The following is a 15,593-nucleotide window of genomic DNA, read 5'->3' as shown; positions in this document are numbered from 1 at the left end:
CAGCAGGACCTGCAGGGCTCCTCTGTCATTCTTTGGGGATCTCTTTGTAAGGCTTTGAGACTCCCCAAGATTCCCAGCACACCTTTTGGTGCCTGGAAGCAGTGTGGTGTAAACCATCCTGTGACCCCGGTTTCTCCTTGCCTGAACCGATCCCTAAATTCGGTGGCTGGCAGGAGTTCTCCCAGGTACTAGTTGAGACAGTTCTGTTTGAGCAAATCCCAGACCTGGTAAAGACTGACAGCAGGAGGAGCTGGTGGGTTTAACTGGTGAGGAACAGGTCCAGGGCTTCCTGTAGTATTTTCAGCTCCTTGAGGAGGATGTAGGTGTATGTTTTTCTATAAGCTGTCTGACAAGTTCATGTTGAATTTCCATAAAACACCAGCGTGAGCCACTGAAGGAACTGGAAAGTCTCCTTTTGCTTTACTGCAGGTTGAATTAAGCCCCGAAGTGCTGTGTCTAAACCACCCAGGTAACACCTTTGTTTTAAAACTGCTCGAGCTCAGGGAAGGGACAGCAGCAACTCCGAGGACCTGGATGTGTGTCGCTTTGGCAGTGATTGTATTTGCTTATAGGAATTTCCAAGCCGTTGCCCTGAGTGGTTCTTCCCAGAAGCAGAACTAACAGCCTGGGGAGCTGAACTGCTGGTAGAGCCTGTGCTGCTTGGGAAGCTTAGCTAGTGCTACTTGGTGTCGTTCTTGCAATGACTTGTCTGCACTAGTTCACAACTGGAAAATTGGATGAATTCTTAGAAATAAAGCAGCATTTATTTAAGAAGATAGTAGAGAATATTTTGAGACTTGGGGCAAGGATGGCATCTTCAACTCGGGTAAATGGCCTTGTGATGTCCACCTGTCACGGTGGTGGTCGCCTACAGAAATACCGTGCTGCTGGCAGCCTGCTCTGGTGTAATACCAGCACAGCCCAGCTGCTGTGGTGAGGACCATAGTCTGATCTCAAAGGCAGTAATTCAAAATAAATAAAATTCCTCAAGCAGTTTGCCAAAGTGATTATAGTTATTGACCCTCAGCAGCCCCGTGTAGAGATTATGGGGTGAAGATTTAATATTTCCAAACTAATTTTTGGGGAAAAAGCCCTTATCTATGTTTGGTAACATTACAGTGTTGTCCTTACGATATTGTTTTTAAATTTTGGATTAAGATTAACTTAATCCAATGCTAATTTTTCCTTTGATTTCTTGCAGATACTTCAGCTTCTGGGCCAACAGTTGTAGAAAATGGTGATCGTGGAATAGAAGATCACCGCACAGGTACGTGCCTAATGTCTGAAGGAAACATATCGACTTTGACTTCTTTATTTGTTACTGGAGCAGTAAAACTGCATTGTGACCAAATGTATCATCTTTTTGAGTCTTATTAGGGGGTTGTTCTTGTTTTTAATGATCTTTTCAGAGAATTTGAAACAAGATAGAGTTTAATTCTCTTTTGGATTTGAAATTGTTTATTTGCATAAAGCCCCGCTTGGAGGAGCTTGTACACTTTATCCATGGTCAGTGCTGGGGAGGCAGCACCTAGGGCACTGATACCTAATGGCTTTCCAGTGACTCTGTGATATTCATAGCTGAGCTCTGCCCTAACCCGTGAGTGTGACTGCTGCTGTTCCCCGTGGCAGTGGTGTTTCTTCTGAGCACACACCCCTTTGATGCAGTTTTTTCCTTCGCTGCTACTTAGCTGCTACTGAAATTACACCGTTTTGTTTATTCTGCAGCTTCTCCTTCCACCCCAAAGCACCTTTCTGTAAATATCTCCTAATATTTGCTTTAGTGATGTCAAAGCTGACATTGAGCTCTTCTGGACCTTTTTCCAAGTAGCATTAGGATAGCGTTGTCTGCAGGAAACGCCTGACTTAAGTGGACCAGGATTTCAAACTTGTGAGGAATCTGGACAATAACTGATCTTTCCAATCAGGAAAGAACGTATCTAACATATCTAGAAGTTAGTCATCTTTTATCAGTTCCATCTTATGATAAACACGACTTCCCTTGTATGAGACGTTCGTACTGTGAGTTGGTTTTGCTACCGAATTCCAGGTGAGCTGGTAAGGTGAGCAGTGCCAAACTGCAGCTGTGCGCAGGAGCCAGCGGGTTGTTTCCTTTTGGGGCGAGGAGGGTGCGGACTTTGACAGGCCATGCTGTAGCACCTCTAGTTTCTTGAGGATAAAATACTCCGAAGTCAGTTGTCATCCTGGCATTGGTAAGAGCTGTTTATTTAGCCTCTCCTTTCACGATCTCCAGCTCGGCTTTAGCAGTACAGGTCACCGCTAAGGTTGTTCCCCGCACTAGCAGCCCTGCTAGTCCGTAGGTGTGGCTCCAAGAAAAAAAAATCCAAGAGATGATGATGAACGTATAGGAGTGGGAGACAGGTGAATTAAACCACTTTTTTGCTCTAATTCTATTTAGTGTGAGCCAGTGTTCATGTTCTTTTTGAAGATGGGAATATAAAAATTGATCTTTTACTTAATTTGACATTGTAAATCTGGTGAAAATGAAGCTGGGCATCTTTTATAATTTAGTATAGACCTGAAATTCATAACACTTCTGAACCTTCCTAAGGATACTTCCTCTTCTCTTTTTTAATACCTCTCACTAAAAGGAGATAGAAAAAAATAAAATCAGATTTATGGTACTCCAGGTATGACAAATCAAATGCATTGGGATTTTTTTATTGTACTTGTGAATTGTGCTCAAAAATATTTTGTTATTTACTTAGTGCTAGCTTCTGGAGGTTTAACTCTTGACACACTAAATGCTAAAAACTTTGATCAAAGATACTTTTGTGTGTCTGAAGCTTTTTAATTTGTTAATATGTTCTGTCTTTGTGGGGTAGAGTTGGATTTTTTTTTCCTTCTTAAAGCCTGTCTAAAAATGACATCAAAGTGGTAGAAACAGCATGTCAAAGGATGAAGAGTCACAGGCATCAAATTAATTAGGCTGTTCAGAATAACAGAAGATTAACACAACACAACTATTTCATGGACCCTTTCCCCCTACCTCCTTCTCTGTGGAATATTTGAAATCTCCGTGCGTATACACTGGAGAGTAAGGGAGAAGCGGTAACTTGTGATCAGACAGTGGAGGGGTTTCTTCAGAGCTGAGGAGCAGATGATGCTCTGCAGAAATCGAGGCAAGTTGCTCCAGACCGGCTGAGGGACTTCAGTAGTGCCTGGTTCTACGTTTAATGGGTGGTGCTGCCCAAAGCCCTTTGTCCCCAGCCCTAAGCCACCTTCAGTTTTTGGCTGGTTTATTTTTTTCTCAGATGGATCTATTCCCTAAGCTGTCTCTCTTTAAAGCTGAAATGATTCTTCTGGATGCGCAATGTGTGCCTGGAGCAGAGGTGGGGAACAGAGCAGCTGAGAGAGGACTAAGGATGCTCGAGGAGACCAGCAAAAAGCAGTGTTGAGAGCTACAGAGAGCTTTTGAAAGCAGAGCTGTGTTCAGGCTGGATTCTGAAATCGACTTCAGGGAAAGATTTGGGGCAAGATGTAGTTAAAGCTGTTTGAGATACAGATGTCTGCTTCTCTCTCCGGTCTAGATCACAGGAAAAACTGCTGCATGTTCTTTTCACCTATCAAATGAAACAGGGTGATGACTTGTTAATGTTTTATTACTTGCAGCATTACCTACAGACATCTGCTGTATGTATGCAGGGGTTAGAATCAGCCGGACTGGAACCCTAGTGCTGCCTTGCCAGCCTGTGCTGCCTCCTGAGCAGATGCCCCCTTCTGAAATACTGTTAATGTAGGAGATGGCATCAATCCAAAACGGATGGAACTCGGGGGCAAAACCCTATATTAACTGTTGGGTTATTTGTATTCTAACAGTGATGTATTTAAACCATTGATGTGGGGATGTGTATAGTTCAGTATGTCAGAACATAACCATTCATGTTTTTCCTTTGACTCTACGTTGCGTGTTTACTTGAGGGTCTCAACCTGCGGCTGCGAGGCTGAGAACCCTCCGCACCCATTTGCTTTCCCTGGAAGGGAGAGACTGGCAGTTTCTCTGAAGGGTTCAGCTCTTGAGCCGTGTGTGGTGATTGCTTATCTGGTTTGTGGAGGCTGGTTTTTGGAGAATTTTGAGAGCTACAGAGTGGGAGCTGTGGCTTGGGTAACTCCGCACATAGCCTGAAACTCTCTATTAATTCTCTTCTTCCTTAAAAGGAGAAATAGAAGAGAGGCTGGTGCAGCGTCCGGGGGGAAGCTGTGCACATCTGGTGCAACTCAAGTGGATCAGCGAGGGTGGGGGGAAATTGTTAATAGCTTATCATCACTGATGGCACGGAGGTATTGGGCTAGGGAACTAACTGCTGACTGCCACGATGCCAAGGTTAGGGGGTGCTGAGTAAATCTAACAGCAGGTTTAAAACAAAAAAAAGTGGAGTTTTCAAACAGTGCAATGTTTGCAACTCCTTATTGCAGGATATTTGCCTAGAGTTCAAAGGAATTATATTTTTTTAAAAAATACACATTTGTGGAAAGAAATCCATTAAGCATGGTTGTATGGCTTAATCTGGATGCCTCTTGTTCCAAGATCCTGTTCTTGCTGGGAGATGAGAAGTGACCTAGGGAAGTGTTGCTGTTTGGCATTCGTTCTTTTTTTGCTGGACTTTCTCTCCAGCCAGCCTGCTGCTTGTTCTGTCGGCCGAGATTGGGTCACAGAAGTACTTTGTCACTGTTTTCAGTGCAAATTGTGCTTTTAAGCAGCATCCTGAGCTGCTGCTCGTTCGATTTGTTGCAGTTTGTCACTAATCTTGATTTATCACAGCTAATTTTTGCATGTGGCACAATGTCATGCCATAGCATGACTGGTGATATATTTTCAGACACGTCTAAAAGCAAAATTCCATGTGTCTCTAATCTGGCTTTTGGCAAATCTCCTGGCTGCACTAAATGAAATGTTGCTTGTTGTGCGGTTGCTACCTGAATGTTCATGTTTACTAATGACTTGCGCTTTCTTGCCCCTTCCCCATCCCGTTTCCCTCTCCTCCTTCTTTTCCTCTCTTCTATTTTCTCCTCCTAGAAGCCTAGACTGTCTCCTAACACTGGGGCTGCCACTGATACAAGACCAGTGTACTTTTCTACCTGCCATTACACTTCTAAAATCTTCAGCATTTTACAGAGCTCTTGCTTTACGTCCTTGGACTTTACGTGTAGAAGAAACCAAAGGGTAGCTGTGCTGGCGGCCGATCAGCCCTCCTCCTCCTCCCTCTCTGCTCTGCAGTGCTTGTTGAAACCTTCCTTTCTTTGTGTAAGCACAAATGTGCATGATGGTTTTTAACTGCACTATTTCAGTACTCCCACGTTTTAAAAATCACAACTACAGCTCCATTTTTAGTTCAGCCACTTTAAAATTTAATTTATCTCCTTTTTCATGGATGCTGAAGAACAGAAGGTTTGATGTTTCAAGTTGTGCTTTCCTAGCGGATGGGTCCACCATGCAGCTCCTTTCCCTTCTCCTTGTACTCTCCACGGCCTTTTAGAGTAACGCTGAGTTTCACCTGCCTTTATCCTTGCTGCTTTGAAACGTTCTTATGTGAAGTTTTTATCTTCAATAACATTGTTGTCTTCAAAACAGGTGTTTTCACATCATAACACTTATTATATAGACTTGAGAAGCAAATAAGGAGAAACCCTTGTTTAGTGAGGTGTCTGTGGTTTGTGAGGGGTGGATTATGGGGTTCAAGCACTTGCCATCAGCGGGGAGTGTAAAGGAAACCTACCAACCCCAAATTCCTGCCTCAGGAATTCTGCTTTGCTGCTGCACTGCTTCCTGCAAGCCTTGGAAGTGAGCAGGAAAATTGCTTTTCTTGAACTTCATACCCCTAGCTCCCTTTGGTAATCACAGCCTTGGATTAAATTTTACCTGCCATGAAAAAAAATAAATCTGTCCCTTCTAAAACTGAGAGAAGCAAAAAATCTAGGACTAGATTGTCATAGTCATTTCAGTAGAGATTTAACATTTGCCGGCAACACCAAAAGGAACAGGACTGTTTGAACCTTAAACAGAACTGCGAGAGGTCAGCCAGGCTGTTGCAATTCCATAAAGCTGCAAAGCTTTCCGAACACAAACATACTAGTTACTGCCGTTCACCAGATCAAACCAAATGCGAAAAAGAAATAATTTAGAGAGACTACTTAGTATTTTACCTGAGACAAGCTCAGCCTGGGTTTTGGAGCCAAGTGCATGTTTTGTTTGAGGATAATGGTGTTGTGTAGCTAAAGGTACTTTGCCTCCAACACCTGATAAAAGTACAGGATGTATTTGACCCCAAATGCAGTCTAAGGCAGGACGTGATTCTCCAAATTGCCAAAAGCTACCATACTGAGACCTTCACTTGCCTAAAAATGGTATTTTCTTGTTGGGAAGAGAGTAGCTTGCACCTGAATATTCCTAGTACCCCGCTGGTACCCTTGACTGCACTGCAATACTGCTCTGCTCACGATATACTGGGAAAACATCGCACCTTCAAGGAATACTACTGTTAATGCCACTAGCAGGTTTTCTTTGAAGATCTTCCTCAAATAGTGACCTATCCAATCTTGATTTTTTTTTCTGATCTGAGACCTCACACGCTCCCCACCCAGGGTGACAGTGTCCCGAGCTGCTGCACCGAGTTCTGTGCAGTGATGTGCATCAGGACTTGAGGCTTTTGTTCTCTCCTTTGGTGGCAGCTTCTTGCTTTCCCCACCGTTCACAGCCTCATTAGCAGCTGACATCCTTGCAGTGCCAATTTCTGAACAAGCAACACTGTTGGCTTCCCCTCCGAGGTAATAGCCGTCACTTCTGAGAAAACCCCGTTGCCTGCAGACGCTCAGCTGCCAAAGCCGGGCTTTTTTGTTGCTGGTCCCACGATGTGCCAGCCTGGCTGAGCCACCGCGCAGTTGCTTAAGCCCAGCAGCCTTTGGGACCAGATCCTGACCGAGGTACAGAAATAAGCATTTCCCTGGGACTAAAGCAATAACTGGTTTGCAGGAGACACTGGCCAGTATGGCTGGGACAGATTGCCCTCTGGCTTTCTGGTTTGATGGGGAATATGCCCCGTGGTAGCATGTAGCCGGCAGCCTCCACCCTTGACACCTCTCCAAAGCCTCACCAGTGGCGTGTGATGCAAGGAGAGGCGTTGGGGCCACCTTGTTGTCGTGAAGTGCTTTCTTCTTGGGGGATTTTTGGGTCTGTTGCCCTAAAAGGAGAAGATTGTTGTGTTCTTGGCTTTATTTTTAAAGACCTCTTTGTAGCTTTTTTTTTAAATGGAGTTGATTTTGGAGCAAGTCAGCATCACCGGTAGTTTGGAGGCACTTTAACTTGGTTCCACGAGCCATTCTTTCTCACCTTTTGCCTTAAACGGGCTTCACTGTTTCTGCCCTAGAAATAGAGAGTAAATAATTAGAGAGACATTTTCAGCTTGAATAACAGAAGTGTTCACATTAGCTGAATATCAGACTTCCTTCCCCCAGCCCCTGCACGTGCTTTATTTTACTGAAATGCAGCAGTGCTGTAAAGCATTGGCTGGAGGGGGTTTCTAGCAGCAGGTCAGCTGGCTCTGCGGGACAGGCAGCGCTGGAGCAGTCAGCCTGGCGCGGGAGCCGCTGGTCGGTGATGCTGGGCTGGACGCCTGTCAGCTCACCGGGCACAGCAGAGTCTGGAGCAGACCGAAGCAGGGACTGCGAATGCGGCCAGGGCCTTCGGTCACTGCCTCCGCTGCTCACACGAAGGATTCATTCCATTGCACTGCCACTCTGCTTTTTTCCTGCCTGTATTTTTATTCCTGTTTACTTTAACTGCTGTTAGGTTTACAGATGAGTGTAGCTAGAGGAAGAGAGCTGGCTGTTCATGTGTTTGCGGTGGTTCCTCCTCCCAGGACTCTTACCAAAAGCTCTGCAGTGTCACACGTTGGCTTTTTCGGGGACAGAAGCGTATCGTGCCTGTCCTGGGGGGCTGTGTGTCTTGGCAGGGGGCAGGGAGGGGATGCTGGGGGGTCAATGCAGAGGGTTGTATCTTTTGTCACTCCCAGAAAATGTTCATGTATCTTGCTCAAAACTCAGTGCAGTAAATGAATACACAGGAGCGTGTGTTTTATTTTTCAGCTTTTATTTTCAAAAAGCCAAGAAGCTACCAAATGTGTTCCTCTGTGTAAATTTCATGTTATCCTTCCTTTTCTCTGGTCTTTCGAGGTGATCTTTGCCAAACGTACTCTAACTTTCTTGTGCTTACACCCTTGTCTGTTACCGCTTCTGATTTCTCTTAATGATGCCACTGCTTTGTATGATGTGAAGCTGTGTATCACTGTTGAATAAATCACCCTAATAAACATCTCAGACTAAACTGACCTCTCAATAGTTGTACTGTGGTGTGGAATCTTCTTTGGGGGTGCTGCTGGTTCATAGTTCACATCTGCATGTGCTCGGGGCACCGCTCTGGTGTTACTGCTGAAAGAGGGAAATGGCTTAAGCTGGAGTGCCTTGCTGACTGCACAGATGTTTGAAAATGGGGCTGTCAAAGAATCGGCTTAGTTAATCCATTAAAATGAAGTTATTTCAATGAGCCACATGATTTTGTTGGGGGAGTGAGGGGCGGAAATAGGAAGAAGGAATAAAAAGGGACCTGGGGATGGGTGAGGTGGATGCTCATTTCCCTCTTGGACTTCCAAGGTACCTAAAATCTGCACTAGTAGGAGCTAGCTAGTGAATAATGTCTGATGAGCACCTCGTCTGGCTTGGGATGCCTGATTTTGTGAGGCTTCACAGGAAAATGACACGTCTGTGGGAATCGACACTTCCTATTTCTGAGTATAGGATGTGTACAAGGGAAGCGTTTAACTGCCACCCCAGCTGGGGTTCAGGCTTTGCTCTTTGTTTGTTATCTCACCCTCTTTCGTTAGGGAATAAGTTGCTAATGCACAAAATTGAAACAAACAAAAGCCCCAACAAAACCCCTAAAGTAACCATTCCTTGTGTTTTAACATTTTGTAAATTAGGCACTGAAAGGTGTGCTTTTCTAATTAAAGCTGTTTTTCTTCTTTCCCCTGCCTGCACCTTTCCCAGCTGGTGCGAGTTTTTATTTATAAAGGCTTTTATGCTTTCTGGATTTAAGGGAGAGCTTTTTAGGCTTTTCAGAGTGGGTCTGCATCCAACCATCCTCGCTAAAGGAGAGTTCATGTTTTCTGCCGCTTCAGTCTAAATAAAGCAGCAAACTGAATAATTCAGGAGGCTGCTTCAGTTCCTCAGATGGGCATGACTAAGAGGGTTTTTTGTGTCTGTTTGATCTTTTGGGGGTGATTTATTTTTGTCCTGAGATGGATGGGGAAAGGGGAAGGTGGGCATCTTGATGAAGCAGATCTGAGAGCCGGGGGGCAGAAACTGGGGGGGTGACGCCTTTGTGCTGCGGGACCCCCAGGGGGGATTGGGGTGGGAGGTGGGGGTGCTGCCAGGGATGTGCCGCTCTCCCCTCACCCTGGAGGGTGGGTGTGGAGGAGGAAGGGTTGTGCTCTGTGGGTGCCCCTTGTGCGGGGCTCTAAAGGAGCTGCTGCTCTTTCACCTGAGGGAACCTTGCGGCTTTTGACAGCTGGCAGAGGAGCTGAGTAGCAGTTGACATCCTCTCAGCCCCTTCGCGAGCAGCTCAGAAAGCCTGAAGAAACTTTCCAGGTGCTGAAGCCCTTGCAAACACTGGGAACATAAGAGGCATTGGGGTAAATTTTTTTTTAGTTTTAGTGCAGCACAGTCCTGTGCTTAGAAAACCCAAGCACTCTGCAGAGCCCCTTCTGTGCCCTGGATGAGATCAAGGTCTGTAATTCTCAGGCAGCTGGAGGGTTGGGTGGAGCGTTGTGCAGGAGAACAAAGTCACTGAGCACCGGGATCGCAGTGAAAGATGACTCATGGGCTCACCAGGGCACGGATCTGTCACTTCAGTGCGTGTTTTATTAACACAGCTCTTCTCTACTGGCTGCCTGCGTCCCGGTTTGGTGTACCTGGCGGATACTTGAGTTCTTGGGAGCTCAAAAGGTGTATTACGAGCTGTGTAACAATGGTTTGCAAAGTGCACGTAATGCTTTGCAGCAGCTGGGTTTGAAAATCGTGCAGGTCTGCTCTGAAAGTATCCCATTTAAGAGCTTTCTGTCCTTGAGTCTCTCGTGCCCTTCCGCACCTCGGTGAGTTGAAAAGTCCCATTTAGCAGGGAATGGATGTAGGTGGGTATTGACTGCCGTGAAGGAGTGTCCCCCAAAAGACAATCGCTTGTGCTACTGCTTTTCTAAATCCTTCTTTCTGTTAAGATCTTGGTGAATATTCAGAATGCTGGTGTCACCTGCCCCTTGAAATGACTGCAGGAATCTGTGATGCCACAGGAGTAACTTCTGTGAAAAGCTCTGACTGTGGAAGGTTACACAGGGGAAATGTCTGTGTGCAGCAGGAGCCAGCTGCTGCTAACGCAAATTTTCTTTTTTTCAAATGAAATTTTACTGGAAAGAAGCGTAAGTGGTGTAGCGTACCTCTGAGGTTGTTGGTGTTTGGGGACCTTTTCATAACACTAGACAGGACCACTCATGACCTCTGCCTTAACTTCTGCAACCTGGCTAGTCCTCAGTGAGTTCCATGCCGCACCATTAACTTTTCTTTGCTGTAAATATCTGATTTTGATTTCTTGCATCATCATCAAGGTTTTAAGTCGTCTATTTTCGTGGGGTGAGTTCTGTATAGTTCCTACCAGAAATGTTCTCTTTATAAAAAAAACCCAACCAAACAAAAAACCCCACAACAACAAAACCCCACAAAAACCCCCCCAAAACAACAAAAAGGGCACGTGCCCTGCCTGGCGTCGCCCTGCACCGGGGCTTGTGGAGCGGTCGGGTGCTTTCCCGTAGGAACAGCAGCACAAGAAGGGAGGGTTTTAGGACTACAAACCAGCTCTTTTGTGTATGGGCTAAATAGCAGGCTTTCTCTGACCCTTCCTGTGTCTAATTGAAATGTAACTGATGGCCTTGGCACTGTGACACAAGTTGTCTTTTTGATAATTTTAATGAACTCTTGGGAAAAGAAATAATATGATAGCAAGTTATTCTTTGCTACAGATGTCATATCTTGTCATCACTTCTACCCTGACCATGGGGCAGAAACACAGTTTTTCTTTTGTATATTCTCACCGCTGCATTTTTTTTATCTTTGCATTGGTATTTTTGTTCCTTCGCACCACAGTCCTCTAATTAGTCTTTCACTAAACTAGACTTTGTGACTTTTCCAGATTTCGGGAGGGGTGTTTTGCCTGTGTGGCAGCACTGCACCACCTATGTGCTATCATAGATTCAGCAAATTGCCATGTTATTCCCAGGGAATCATTTTACTCCATGTTTGAAGTCCGTTCAGCGGTGTACAAAGGTTTTTATGGCTGTAGAGTCACCCTTTGGGGCACTGTTCACACATGTTGCAGTGGGGAACAGTTACAATATTGTGCATTTGCAATGTTGCTTGGCTATTCTGTTTTTAAATATCCTAGTTGCCTGGTTTTATGAGCTCTATTTAGGTCTAAATTCTTCAGTCTCCTCAAATAAGACAGAAGCATTCAGGCAGTTTGTGTCATTGATGTCTTTCAGAGAGCAGACTGGGACTCGGGGAAGCGACAGCCTGCGTTCGGAGCCGCTGGGGCTGGCCAGAGGGGCTTCGCTTCTCGCAGTCACAGCTTTTCTGCTGGCTCAGAAAAGACTTTTTTAAATAATTCTAGGGACTCTGTCTAGGGACTGCTACGAATGTGTAACTCAGTCGTAACCGAGAAGCCAGGTGAAGGCTGAAAATAGCAAAAAACCTCCTGTTCTTCCTTTTTTGGTGATAGAACATGAGGGATGAAGTCTTTTGCCTCTGATGTCTTGCAGGGCATCTTGATTAGGAAAAAATCTGTTAATATAGAAAAATTTTCCTCTTTAATAATTTTTAGCTGAAAAAAATGAAACTGTTTTTATAAGCTTGGGGTTCTTTTTTTCCCCTGTGCTTTATCAGCCATTTTTTGAACAAGTCATTTTTTGTAATGACTATTCAAAGTGTCCTTCTTGCGTGCGGTTTTGCACCAAAATCTAGCTTGATGAGGGGGGTAAAAACCCAAACCAAAACCCACCACAAACCCCGCAAATCCCTCCCAAACCAAAACCTACCAGACCAACCCAAAGCACCCAAAACCCACGTACTGTGAACAGTCTAACACGTAAATGGTTGTGTGGTGTAACTGTAAAACCGAGTGTGTGCACAATTTGTAATGCTTCCCTGCCCAGGAGTGTTCTCAGCGTAGGTGCTACGTCTAGTAGCAAGGTTCGAGTTGGCTCCTGATGGGCCCTCACTAATAGGGAAAGGGAGAGTAAATAAAATAAACCCTGGGCTGGCTGGAGATGCTGATTAGATCCCCAGGTTGGGTCTCCTCTGACATAAATCAGTCGGCTTTTTTACATATGTTAAATGACATGCTCAAGAAGCTTTTCTTCCCGGGCAAGAGTCTTGTTTGCTGCTTGTATCAAATCAGCTTAAGGAGTTGTGTAACGAGCTCTGTTATTGGGAAGAAAGTAGAGCGTGGAAGTGCTTTATGAAATGCTCCGTGTCCTCGGGGACAAGGGGGACTCTGCCCCCGCGCAGCGCCCGGCCCGCCTGGAGACACAAGTACGTAAGGGCGAGCATTGGTGGTGTGGCGGCGCGGGGAAGCGATGCTCCGAGATGAGGGCAGAGGTGGGAATTAGCGAGGATGTAGGCTTTGCAGAAAGCCAGCGCTCTTGGGGACCGGGTATCGCTCTGGGTTCTGCAGAGGCTGCTTGCTGACGCATGAAGGACAGTAAGTGTTGGAACTGGTACAGCTACTGGGATTGCATTGAAAGCTCCAGTGATCAGTACAAGGGAAAGGAGGGACCCTTTCTTTGTTTAAAAAATGCTGTTGCCATGGCCGTGTCTCTCTTAAACTGTATTTTCCTAGCAACCTGCTACTTTTGCTTTTTGCTTCTAAACTTTTGTTCAAAGGTGGAACGTATCCTGACTTGACTTGTAGAATAGAAGATAAAAAAGCTTATAATGGAGTGGTACGTATGTCGAGAAGTCTATTAAAAGCTTTATGTGCGGCTTAGTGAGAGCTAAAAAACGGTAATCCAAGCCCTTTGGTTTCTGTAATGTGTTTAAGAGTTGTTCTCGCAAACATCTGACAGCTGGATGAATTAACGTGTTTTTTACAAAGCTGAACTTCCTGAGCAAGTAGCTGTTACTTAAAATATTCCAGCCATGAGCTTTGGAGCTCATATCTTGAATTTAGTTCTTATTGGTATCTTTAAACCAGCGGCTTTGTGGAGGAATGCTTTAGAAGCGCTGAAGAAGCCTGCAGGCTAGCACCCCCTGGAAAACGCGGACCCTTCTTCTCTCTGTCCGTGCTGTAAGTTCACCAGCCGTGACACAGAGTCAGCTTGGCTGCCATTCCTCAGCACTTTGTTTCTGCGCACATAGAATATTTCAGCACATGCCATCCTGTGAGGGGTTGGACGTTGAAAACGGGGGGGTATTTTCAAGGGTCGTTGAGGCAGGCAGAAGGGAGACGGAGACTTGTTGCTGCAGGATCGCTCACCCTTACTGCATCATCACCCAAAGTCACACTTGTATCCTGTGCTTACGTTACCCACTTTGCCTTTAATTAGCTTGTCTTTCTGGAACTTAACTCCAGGTTAAAAAGAGACTTTTTTTTCCCCTCTTTATTGCCTCAGACAACATCCCGTTTCTTTTCTTGCTTATTCTGATCGCCTGTACTGCAGTTTTTGCAGTGACCCTTTAGATTACTGGAATTTCTGTGCCTTGTATGCTTGAGGGACTTGTCAAAGGAAAATAAAGCAAACAATAGTCCTGGAAAACACACGGCAAGGTTAAGCTTAGTCTAAGCATTTATTATCACCTTTTTGCTAGATGGGGTTAATCATTTTGCTTAATAGTGAGAATTTATCTTTCATATTAGATCAGTTAGCTAAATATTTGCCTGTGAGTTAGCAATGGGGCCGAGCCCCAGGGATGAGCTACTGAGCTAACAGGAGAAAGCAAACAGGACCGCAGCTCTGCAGCCGTTCAGTCAGTGCACATCCGCAGGCGTGAACCGGCGGGGGGGCGGGGCGCAGATTTCCCGCCGGGAGCTCCAGCGCAACCCCGGGGCAGCGGAGGCTGCCGGGAAGGTGGGTCGGTGCGAAACGCTGCGCTGGGCTGGTCTCTGCACGCTGCACAGGCTCTCTTGGTCAAAACTCTTCCTTTTTTCACCTCTTCTTCCTCTTCTAAACCTGGGTTATTTTTTTTTTGTTTGTAAAAACAACTGGTTTAATAGGGGTTGGTCCTGTTTACAATTAAATTTTTGTGTGCTGGGCTGTTGGAGTGGCTTTGAGAGGTCATATGACACGGGCTAAATATGGACCTGGGGGTTAGGAAACTTCCCTAATCACGGCTCTCGTTGGAGCTCACTCGGAGGCCTTAGCTCTTTAATCTTCTTCCGTTTCAGTCCCATCGCTGAAAATAGGGTAAGGCTGATTATATTGTGCATTTTCTCTTTTCTAGCTGTGCCGCATCTGTTATTATCGCGGCGTTCTCATTTCAGTGGTGTTGACTAGTACCAGGGGTCATCTCGGATTAATCTGATCTTTTCTGGAAAAAGAAAATCTTGTCATTAAGAAACATATCTGGAGATGGTGAGGCTGAGCAAGAGGAGATCTTTGGTGGTTGGTAGCAAGAGGAAATCCACACCTCAGAGCAAGAGTCTCTTGTGAGTGGGTGAGCAAATGGCAGCTCGGCTTGGACGCTTAGCGAGCTGGCTGCTGGTGTTTCCCCATTACACCCCGTCAAACTGCTCGCTATGCAAATATCATGAACAAATTCAGCTCACTTCGTCTTGCATTAGTAACTCATTAAAAAATAAAGAAATTATAAATATGCTCCTCAGTAATCCCCCTTCTTGCTGCTATTTGGGTGCAGTTTGTACAGCTGTTGGCCAGCTCCACCCACAGAATACCAAACATGCCTTCAGTAGAGTTGGTGTTTCTAAAATATTCAGGCTTTTGTCCAGTATAGCATGAGTTACCTGAATTATTCCTGAATGAGTATTGGAAAATAAAAGTTTTGCAGCTTGCCAGGGTTAAAACTCTGACTTGAGCATTGTGAGGGATGCTCGGGACCCTGCTGTCCTCTCCTGCCTGCTCCTCTCCAAAACATCTCTTCTCCTTTGGGTATCGCTGCAAGCAAGGCTTGCCCTGTTCTTGGAGACCATGCAAAGTGCAGGGTTTGAGGATTTTTTAATTACATGCTCTCCCTTTTCCCATTTCTGTTGATGAACACTGTGGGGTATCTCCTTTCCTGCACGCAGTGTGCTAGAAGCTCGCCCAGCTGGTCCCTCCTCACTTGCGGCTGCTCTCCCCTGCTGTAAGGAGCAGGGCAGGTCCTGGTTTCTGTGACCCGGGGGAGCTGTGGTGTCTGGACTGGAGGCTGTTCCCATAAATCTGGCCGTTTGTTCAGCAGCAGGGGACGGCAGAATAAGCTCCTTCCTGGAGACAGCTGGGTAGGAATCGAAATTTCGGAGCAGGCATCTGGCTGTTCGCGTTTAA

General features: G+C 45.6%; 1 protein-coding gene across 1 annotated transcript in view; it reads left to right on the top strand.

The window, feature by feature from the left end:
* Positions 1-15,593, top strand: part of LOC104461839 (microtubule-associated protein 4-like) — a gene marked incomplete at its 3' end in the record, with an annotated part of 89,246 nt that overhangs the window by 7,367 nt on the left and 66,286 nt on the right. Inside the window, 1 exon segment of the mRNA XM_010073568.1 lies at positions 1,202-1,267. Within this exon segment, the coding sequence (XP_010071870.1) occupies positions 1,202-1,267 (66 nt within the window).

This window comes from Pterocles gutturalis, unplaced genomic scaffold (assembly GCF_000699245.1).
Source record: "Pterocles gutturalis isolate BGI_N339 unplaced genomic scaffold, ASM69924v1 scaffold22377, whole genome shotgun sequence".
Lineage (NCBI taxonomy): Eukaryota > Metazoa > Chordata > Aves > Pterocliformes > Pteroclidae > Pterocles > Pterocles gutturalis.
Note: the sequence above shows the minus strand (reverse complement) of the source record. Positions and strands in the feature narration are given on the sequence as shown.